Raw genomic sequence first — 10,977 nt, forward strand, 5'->3', positions numbered from 1 at the left:
CACATTCCTTACTTATGTTATCATATAAATTGCATTATTATATTAGCCATGGCATCATGTGTTACATTAGAATGTTACTTATTATTTATTCATTATGTTGAGCATTGTAACTTATATACATTTTGTATTTAGTACAAGGTACATTCAAGGCAATCCAATGGACAGATTCACGTCACTCATAGAGATGGCCATTTTTGAACATGTTCATAGCATCTTTGGGTGATGAAGTCTTCTTAACATTTAATCCCCTATCTCTTATCTTTCTAACTCACTTTGAATCGTATCAATATGATATTGAGAGGTAAAGATATGCCCAGATTAATTAAGACAGTACAGGCTGGAAATAAGTACGGGATTTACAACCAAATGAAGAGTCATGTTCACACCTGATGCATTTCCACCTTCATGAATCCATTTATGACGTGTACAATCATACAAGGAGGCTAAAGGACTTGTTCAACATTCAAGGGAGATGGATGCATTATTTTCAAACTCATTCACCAAATCCAAGTGCATGAAGGGAGCCTATGAGTCACGTTCACACTTGGTGCAAGCATTCCAAAGGGGCCCGAACATACAATGAAACATTCCTCCAAATTCATGCAAGGAAATGAACCAACATGTTCACATCAAGAGAGGATGAATTCGGTTATGAAGATGTATTCACTGTAATGGATGAACATTCATTTATTTTATTAGTTCATGAACTTGCATAGGGGCCGTACATTGTATCTACTAGGATGAACATTCATCTATGAAGGTTCACTCATTAAATGTTTTGTATTCACACCATGCACTCTTAGGCCTATAAATAGTTTTCCATTTCATTTATAAAAACCAATTCACTTTGTTTAATCAAATATTTGTGAGAGTTTCTCTCTTTGGTTCTTAAGTGAACTTTATCGACTTATCAAGCTTATGCTTGTGGCGTCACCCCTATCTATGTCACCCTGATACTTCTGGTTCCTATCTCTTTATAGATAGTGGGTCAAAATCCTTGTTTACCATCCCTTAAAGAAGCAATAAAAAGTCTAGGTCTTTGTTCTTTAACATTGGTTCTTCTTTGAGTCTTCTTTGAGATACTACTTTTCATATTCATCTCCATCACCTTCATTCTAATTCCATTACCATACTTCATCATTTCCTTTAAACATATCACCAACTTATATATATTTTCCACTGCCATATTTATCTTTCCATTTCATTACTTCCATTTAACTATTTTTTTGCTTTCTTGTTTGTGCATGATCCTTGTTGCTTTCCTAGATCGAAACAATCAAAGGTACAACCTTAACTTCACCATCCATCCAAGTGAGGCTAGGTTGAACTGTATCATATGGTAATCAGAGCTAAGGTGGATTGCAACAAGAACATGCAAAAGCAACATCCTACCATTCAATAAAAAGAAAATCAAAAAGAGAAGTACCCAACGGAAAAAAAAAATCAGCAAGTTATTCCCAACATCAACAAGGGATTTCAAGTGAAGAAAATCTAAAGAAAGGAAACAAAGAAAGTAAAATGCAAAGAAGTGACCAAGGTGACAAGCAACATCATTATTCCAACCGATCCTAAAGAAGTTTTAAGACCTTTGATTGTTTCTTCTAGGAAGGTGATGAGTATCTTTGCATAGTAAGTGAACCTTTCTTTCTTTTTCTTCTTTTTATAAGACCACCCTTCATTATTTAATCTTTCTACCTTTCTATTTTTTCCTCTACACTAACAAATTTTTCACCGATGTCCATAGCACTTGAAAGGTCTCGAGTTAGTTCTTTTAAGAACTTTACAAGAGAGGAACGAGTGGAAAAAGGCTAATCGAGTGTGTGAGATCAGAAGGGGAATTACAAAAGCCAAAGACATATTCCTGAGTGAAACACGAGTGCTTGAGTGGAGTGACATCATAATTTTTTTTTGGAGTGACCGTGAGGTTTTGTTGTGTGAAATTTGGTAAGGTCCTAATTTTCACATTTCAAATTTTTACTAACAATGTTATTTGATCTTTCCTCTTCCCAAGAAATGGAGAACATTCAACAAAGAGAGAATGCATTTCATACTCGTTGCCATGTAAATGGTAAAGATGGCAAAGTATGTCTTGTAGCCATTGATAGTGGAAGTTGTGCAAACCTTGCTAGCACATATATGGTAGAGAAGTTGGGACTTACAACGTTCAAACATCCCATTCCATATGTTTTTCAAGGATTTAATCAAGATGAAGAGTTAGAAGTTATAGAGTAAGTACTTGTGCCCTTTTCAATTGGGAGATATGAAGATGAAGTCTTGTGTGATGTTGCTTCCATAAATTCAAGCCATCTTCTTTTCGGTTAACCTTGGCAATTTGACAAACGAGCTGTCCATGATGGATTCAAAAATCGGTATTCATTCTACCACAATGAAAGAAAATTAATCTTGACTCCATTATCTCATAGCCGAGTGAATGAAGACTAAACTCAACTGAAGAAAAACATTGAAGAACATCGTGAGAAAAACAAGACATTTGGAGTTGAAAATGAGAGTGTGATTTTTCGTGAAAAAGCCATTAGAGTTATTGAAGATGAGAGTAACAACATTGAGAGTGAAGATGAGTGTGTTGAAAAACATGAGCATGAGAGAAAAGAATGTGAGGAGAATGAAGTTTTGCTTTATACTAATCAATTTTTTTCTTCTATTCATTCTTTGAATTTGCAGGTTATTCCAAGGGACATTTAAGATGATTCAAGCATCATTTCTTTTGAAATTCCAAAAGATGTGTCACTTGAAATTATAAAGAACATGTTCATTAACCTTCAAAGTACATTCACCTCATATTCAAGATCGAATGAACCTTATAAAAGGGAAGATTCAATGAACCTAACCATGGAGAACATTAAGAGTCCAAACTCATTCATTCATGAATTTAATCATTTCCTTTCCTTTGATTCTAAATTATCTACTTCTAACTTTGTTCTATTTTTCAGATTGTTGATTCAAAAGCAAAGACTTGAAAATGTGAAGCATTTTGAGCAAAGAAAATGATGCAAGATGAGAATGAAAGAATTTTCATTCAAACGAAGATCAAAGTTGTTCCCTTATGTACCAAGCATCGATTTGGGGACAAATCGCCTTAAAGAAGAGCGCGATGATGTGATCCTACCGACCACCAAGTTCAAACAAAACATGCTCTCAACTTTGAAGTTCTTCCAAGATGATTCTAAGGGAGTTCTTCCATATTTTATTACTTATTTACTCATTTATGCTTTATATGTGTTATAAGCATGCTTTGACATTCTAAACTATGCTTGAATATTCATATATTGTCCTATGTTTGCATCCTATATGATATTCATGCATGTCACATCTTTAATTAGCTTGTTTCATGCATATGTTACACATTCCTTACTTATGTTATCATATAAATTGCATTATTATATTATCCATGGCATCATGTGTTACATTAGAATGTTACTTATTACTTATTCATTACATTGAGCATTATAACTTATATACATTTTGTATTTAGTACAAGGTACATTCAAGGCAATCCAATGGACAAATTCACGTCACTCATAGAGATTTCCATTTTTGAACATGTTCATAGCATCTTTGGTGATGAAGTCTTCTTAACATTTAATCCCCTATCTCTTATCTTTCCAACTCACTTTGAATCGTATCAATCTGATATTGGAAGGTCAAGATACACCCAGATTAATTAAGACAGTGCAGGCTGGAAATAAGTACGGGATTTACAACCAAATGAAGAGCCATGTTCACACCTGATGCATTTCCACCTTCATGAATCCATTTATGGCGTGTAAAATCATACAAGGAGGCTAAAGGACTTGTTCAACATTCAAGGGAGATGGATGCATTATTTTCAAACTCATTCACCAAATCCAAGTGCATGAAGGGAGCCTATGAGTCACGTTCACACTTGGTGCAAGCATTCCAAAGGGGCCCGAACATACAATGAAACATTCCTCCAAATTCATGCAAGGAAATGAACCAACATGTTCACATCAAGAGATGGATGAATTTGGCTATGAAGATGTATTCACTGTAATGGATGAACATTCATTTATTTTATTAGTTCATGAACTTGCATAGGGGCCGTACATTGTATCTACTTAAGGATGAACATTCATCTATGAAGGTTCACTCATTAAATGTTTTGTATTCACACCATGCACTCTTAGGCCTATAAATAGTTTTCCATTTCATTTATAAAAACCAATTCACTTTGTTTAATCAAATATTTGTGAGAGTTTCTCTCTTTAGTTCTTAAGTGAACTTTATCGACTTATTAAGCTTATGCTTGTGGCGTCACCCCTATCTATGTCACCCTTATACTTCTGGTTCCTATCTCTTTATAGATAGTGGGTCAAAGTCCTTGTTTACCTCCCTTAAAGAAGCAATATAAAGTCTGGGTCTTTATTCTTTAACATTGGCTCTTCTTTGAGTCTTCTTTGAGATACTACTTTTCATATTCATCTCCATCACCTTCATTCTAATTCCATTATCATACTTCATCATTTCCTTTAAACATATCACCCACTTATGTATATTTTCCGCTGCCATATTTATCTTTCCATTTCATTACTTCCATTTAACTATTTTTTTGAGCTTTCTTGTTTGTGCAGGATCCTTGTTGCTTTCCTAGATCGAAACAATCAAAGGTACAACCTTAACTTCACCATCCATCCAAGTGAGGCTAGGTGGAACTGTATCAACCATATAATGGGAGTTGATCCTAATGATATAATCAATGAAGGATTGTATGAGAAACCCGAGCCTTATTCGATAACATCAATGCTTACACAACGAGAAGAGAGAGAAGAAGCTAGAGAATGGGCTACTAAAAGAGATGAAATTGCAGAAGCTATGTGGAGTGATTATATAAATAGAAATATGTAATTTATTAGTTGAATTTTTTTGAGTATTTGTATGTTACGTATGATGGATATTGTTGTTTTTAGTTTGTTGGAAATTGAACTTCCTATGTTTTAAGTTCGTATAACATTGAAGTTAAATTTTATGGACGTTGACAATTTTATTTTTAGGTTGTTGGTATTATAAATGTTATGTTTTATGTTTGTTGGACTATAAAATATATAATGTTATGTTTCCAGTTATGTTTGAAATTAATCATTATTACTGTAAGTTTTAAAATTTTGCATTTCATCGTCTAATTGCTTTCTATTTATATGATTATTAGCAATGAGCACATCAAAAAATTTTAGGTGGACAAAACCAATGGAACGTCATTTCCTCGAAATACTTGCAGAGGAGGCGCAAAAAGGTAATAAGCCATCTAATACATTCAAATCAGTTTCTATAAAACGAGTTGCAACAACTATTTCCAAAAAAAATTGGTGTCCAATGTGACGCTAAACACGTGGAAACCCATTTGAGGACTGTCAAAAATACATGGAAAACTATATGTATAATTCGTGAAGAAAGTGGATTAGGATGGGACGACAACATGAAAATGATAACCTATGACGGCGTGACATATGGCACTATAGTGACGGTAATTTCTATATACTATTTTTACTTGAAAGTTAAATTTTACTTGTTATTCTAATTGTGTATAATATTTAATAGAACACCCGAAATATGGTCAATTTTTTAACAAAAAAATTGATTCTTATGATGAGATGACTCTTGTTGTCGGTCAACATTTGGCAACATGGAGTTTTGCTAAAACTTTTGCCGATATAGACTTGGATGATGTTAATGCAGGATCAATGCTATTAAATTTCGACACTCAGCATGTCGATAAGGAAAGAACAAACATATCTTCATCTGGTACATCAAAACATAAAAGGAAGAATGTCCAAGAAAAGTCGAGGATGATCATATTCAGTTTGTAGGTGAGAAACTTGGTGAGATTGCTGAAGCACTAAAAATATTTATCAAGGATAGGACATCATATCTTTACGAAGAAGTTATGTCAATGGAGAAAGAAAGATTTGATGATGACTTTCTTTGTGAGGTATTCGATTTTCTAGCCAAGAATGAGCTTGAGGCCAAAGCTTTCTTGGCTAAAAAAACTAAGCATAATAAAATTTTCCTTCAGAAGTTTACCCAAGGTTAAGATATGAACTTTAAATGTGGTGTAATATTATTTATGGCTTAGACAATATTTTAGCTCTAATGTGTTGGATTGATGTGTTGTAGCACTAATTATGAATTAGACTATGTATTATTACGATTGATATTATTGTTGTTTTAATGTCATAAACCCTTTAATTATATATTTTGATAATATTATTATTAGTACAATGTTATGTACTATTGTTGTTTTAATTTGGTATACTATTAATTAAACATTCTTAAGATTTATAAACTTTTATAATATATTTTTAATCAATTATTAATATTTTCTAAAATAGGTATTTTTATAAAATATAATTATATATATAAAAAATGAACCTTTAAAAAATAATAAATAATAAAACATATTCAATATGTACAGCTTCATTAAAAACAGATTCTGAAAGTAGTTTTTAGGAAAATTACCTAAACAGTGTAAAACATTTTACAATGTACCATCCAAACATTGGAAAATGTTTTCTGGAAAATGTTTTCTGAAAAATGATTTATATTTATGTAAAATATTTTCCAGATTTCATTTTCCGTAAATTGTTTTAAGTGAAACAAATAAACCCTAAAGTCGAATGATAAAACAATCACAATTATCGTTTCGATTCAATTAAATTTTGCGATTCTTAATTATTCACATTTTTCAAATTCAACCTCCAAAATATAAATTTAATTTTCATTTCAATTCAATTGATTTTGCAATTCTTGACTATTAACTATTTTTCAAATTCAACCTCTAAAATACAAATTTAAAGCTTAAATACAGTGTAAATATATAAATTTATATTTAAAAAATAGTATTAGTTTTAGTATTTTATTTATTTAAATTTATCTTATAATAAATTATATTTAAATTTTAAAAAAATTTAAAATAAATTTATTTTGATACTTATTTTTTTTTCAATTCAATTTAATTTCAAACGAGTTCTATAAAAAATAAAAACGAAATATTATATATTTATTTTTTAAAACCAAACCGTAATTAAAAATCCCAAACCGAACCGAATTGTCTATTATTCAAATTGATTTTTCGATTTTCTGAATTTGTTGCTCAACCCTACACTCAATGTTCTGTTTTAAATCGGTGTTGTGACGACAAAATTTCCACAATGAAACAGACATTAACATAGGGTTTGTGGCATAAATGACGGAATTACAACATAAACCAACGAGGTTTTATTTGATTATTTTCTTGCTCATTTGGCATGTGATTCCCTCGCCTGCTTCGTACAAGGATCCTTTGGTTGGTCATAAGAAATAATGAACTAAGAGTCTGAAATGGACCATGACCATGTTACAGAGCACCTTAATTACTGCATCAGTGTTTAAGAATAAAGGCACTGCTCGTTCGGCTATAAAGAAATTCTACAAGTTCTAGCATTCATTCGTCCCCCCCCCCGGGGGGATTTGGGGTTTGGATCCAAGTTAAGACAGCATGAAAACCGTCTCGGTTACACTCTTCAAGTCATACAATCTTCTAACAATATTCAGACGTAAAACTAAAATTCTCACCAAGAATGTTTCAGCTACTAAAACCACCACCACTCGAGCCCCCAAAATTTCTCCAATCACCTCTTCCTGTGACTCTTCTCTCAGGTTTCACGTCTCCTTCGGCGGGGAGCAGCGGCGGATTCATCTTTCTCTTCCTCTTCATCTTCAGCCTTTTCTCCGCCGGTGGTTTGATTGTTTGATGCCTCGGCAACATCAGGTTTCTTCTCGACTCTTGGCTGCAAGGTGATAAATTAATGGAGTGAGACAACGAGCAAAGGAATAATGAAATACCATAGTATAGACCGACAAGGTTTACTTCAAAAATCTTACTTGCTTCTTGCCACCAAAACTAAGCTTGAAGAAAACTGTGAGGACGATCACCGCGATAGAGACTATGACACCAATGGTGATATTTGGTTGCTTCTCAGCCTTCTCAATGAGATCCTAAAAGAGAGAACATGATTTCGGATGAAACTCGGTCAGGGATATTAATTTGTATGAGAGTGCATCGTTAAGACAACTTACAAGGATTCGAAGCTTGTATTCACTTAAGAAAGGAATATCAGCAACCTTGTATAGGACATCAAATACCTTCTTCTGCAGAAAAGAAATGACCAACTTTAAGTTGATATGAATCAAATTTATAATACGACCAACAATGAAAAAAAAAACCTTGCCTATGCATTACCTGGAAGCCAGAAAGCTCATCCGAATCAGTGGTTTTTTCCTCGGCCTTTTGTTTTTCCTTCTCAACCTCAAACTTGGGTTTCCATGTGGTCTCCCTATATGACTCGGCAACCTTTTCGTTTTTGGCTATCAGAATATTGTCAAACAATATGCCATCTTGCATTGTCCAGATCTCAATACCAACAGCAGCGATAGGCTCAAAGTCAGGCTTGTCGAGCTCAAAGTAGTTGGGGTTTGGAATCTCCTGAGGCTTCCAGATACCCTTGTAATTGGGGTTATCAATGAGAGGAGCAGACCATTTTCCCTTGTAAGCTGGATTTGGCTTCATCGGCCTCTTCCATTCACCACAGCCGAGGGCTGCCTCACACTTTGGGTTATCAATTTTGGGGGCTTCCCACTCACCATCCTCATCATCATCCCAATCTTCCGGCTTGGTTGCCTCGGGATCATCTATCTCCTCAGGCTCATCATCTAACCATCCTTCCGGTTTCACAGCATCTTCATCTTCAATTTCCATGGGCGCATCCTCATCCCAATCTTCTGGCTTTACAGCATTTGGATCAGGAATTTTGGCTCTTTCGTCCCAGTCCTCGGGTTTCTTATCATCTGGGTCAGGAATCATCTTAGCAGGGATAAGTGGGGGCTCAAAATCATCAGCCGAGAGAAAGTTTGCCTTCTTTTTCTCCTCGCCATCAATCAGAATCTTAACCACATTGTCAGGCTTCAAGATGGCAGTGTAGACATGGGTAAGCTTGTCAGATGGGACAGAGGGTGGATATTTAAGATGATGTTCAATGTATTCCCCACTTTTCGGATTCTTATGCTTCAAAATGAAGTGCACCTTGTTTGTGCCCCCACATTTGTCAGGTCCAAACATGATAGAGTAAGGGGATTCATTGTCAAACTCCTTAGGCTTCCATCCAGCTTCCTGAGGACGAAGGTATTTCAAATATGCACCACCGCATTCGAGTCCATTCTGGAGGCGCGTCTCAAACTGAAGCACAGTGCTTCCATCCTTGAGACTCACGGGCTTGTCGAGCTCCTTCACTATGGCATACTTCCGCGCCTTCTCGCTCACAAGAAGCCCGTAGTCATCATGCCCTTCACTCTTTGAATGCTTGCACACACCTGCAAAAATTCCTATTAATCTATACACCCTTCAACTCCTAAAACCTCAAATTGCAAAAAATAAAAATAGCATAAATACTAAAGTAGAAAAAACTTAAGCTACACTGCATCCAAGTGCACAATGAGGTTACATTAATCGGAAAACAAAAACACAAAATAAAACTCTTAAACAAATTTTAGATGCCAATGCCATAGAAAAGTAAGATAATTAAATTTTGTAAGCAACGCAATGAGCTAAAAGGTCATTATCTAACAATAACATAAGCCGAGGATCAAAGAAGTGGCGGATTCAATAAGAATAAACATCATTTAATATCTTATGACGATTCAAACTTTCCCAAAGATCAAGCTTCTATCCGTATTTTCTTATTCAATTTCGTATATATTTTAAAATCTTTTCACTTCTTGACTACTTCCACTTGAACTCAAAATGTCAAATTAGCTCAAATAAGCTCCACAGACAACCCAACACTTAGAAAAATCTCAGAACAACACAGAGAAAACATAGCTATAAAAAGTACTCAACAAAAGAGATCTATAAACAGAACAGAAAATTATTTTTTCAAAAAATAAAACTCACCTGTATAATCATCTTTAACAGATACGATCCATCGCCCGTCAAAAGGCTCATCGAATGATTCATAAAAGACCTAAAACAAACCAAATCACTTCAAATTCCACAGATTCAAACATTCTTAACAAAATAGAGGGTTTTAAAGATATAACCAAAATTACCGTATCATCAGCGGCAGCAAAACAGAGGAGCTGCAATGACGCGAACACCAGGAGAAGGAGAAGAGCGAAACGCCCCATTAACTTCAATCCAAGAACCCTAACTCTAATGATTGAAGATATTTTCCTTTTTCTTGAATCTGGATCTAAATAGGAAGCTGTGACTGTTTGTTTTAATTTTATAGATCTTGGTGACTCTGGCGTCGACTTGTTTTGCCCAATGAAATTACACGCCACGTAAATTTAGCCAATGGTTTTCTGCCACGTCAACAATTAACACCAACTCGCTTATGTGCAGTAGATATTAGTAGTATATGTTATTTTTAGGGTCCCTCGATAATAGGGAGAGGCCCAATTTTAGACTTTACGAGTATTATTTTTTTTAGTTATTTTAATTTATGAGTATTATTTTTTATGATTTAAAATTTATTTTTAAAAGAATTGAATTAATTTAAATTTATAAAATTTGAGTTGAGTCAAGTTATTTAAATTTATGTTTCAATTTAATTTTACATATATATATATAACGTTACCATACTATTTGATATTAATTTAAATATTTTTTTATAATTGTAGACGCTTTATTTCGACCTTATATTATATAATAATATATTTATTTATTTTATTTTACAGGCCCAAGGAACTACAAAGCCCAACAGAAGATTCTGGTCCAACCCAGATCCAAAACACGTAACCGATTAGGGGTCCCCAGAACCCTAACTCATCCATCTCTGGCCTCAACCGCCAGCAGTGATGGCCGTTGGATCTAGATGAGATCCAACGGTCCACAGTAGACCCTATTTAGGGTTTTATCTTTTTGGAACCCTAACTCCATCACACCAGCGCCGCAACCCTCATATGTGA

The 10,977-nt window shown here is 34.2% G+C and overlaps 1 protein-coding gene across 1 annotated transcript; it reads right to left on the bottom strand.

Annotated features, from left to right (window-relative positions):
• Positions 1-7,354: 7,354 nt before the first annotated feature.
• On the bottom strand, positions 7,355-10,271 carry LOC120172255 (calnexin homolog). The gene is made up of 6 exons (XM_039179756.1): positions 10,117-10,271; positions 9,962-10,031; positions 8,255-9,381; positions 8,092-8,163; positions 7,897-8,010; positions 7,355-7,802 (listed from the first exon to the last, which is right to left on the bottom strand). The coding sequence occupies exons 1-6, from the start codon at positions 10,192-10,194 to the stop codon at positions 7,668-7,670; spliced, it is 1,596 nt and encodes a 531-aa protein (XP_039035687.1). The 5' UTR covers positions 10,195-10,271; the 3' UTR covers positions 7,355-7,667.
• Positions 10,272-10,977: the final 706 nt, after the last annotated feature.

This window comes from Hibiscus syriacus, unplaced genomic scaffold, assembly GCF_006381635.1.
Source record: "Hibiscus syriacus cultivar Baekdansim isolate YM2019G1 unplaced genomic scaffold, ASM638163v2 tig00111847_pilon, whole genome shotgun sequence".
Classification (NCBI taxonomy): domain Eukaryota; kingdom Viridiplantae; phylum Streptophyta; class Magnoliopsida; order Malvales; family Malvaceae; genus Hibiscus; species Hibiscus syriacus.

Bases quoted from the DNA above. Each gene is read 5' to 3' on its own strand.
- LOC120172255 (XM_039179756.1), bottom strand. From the start codon at position 10,194: ATGGGGCGTTTCGCTCTTCTCCTTCTCCTGGTGTTCGCGTCATTGCAG. The intron at 8,011-8,091 runs GTAAGTTGTCTT...TCTCTCTTTTAG, and splicing joins AATACAAGCTTCGAATCCTT to GATCTCATTGAGAAGGCTGA. The intron at 7,803-7,896 runs GTAAGATTTTTG...ATCACCTTGCAG, and splicing joins GTTTTGGTGGCAAGAAGCAA to CCAAGAGTCGAGAAGAAACC.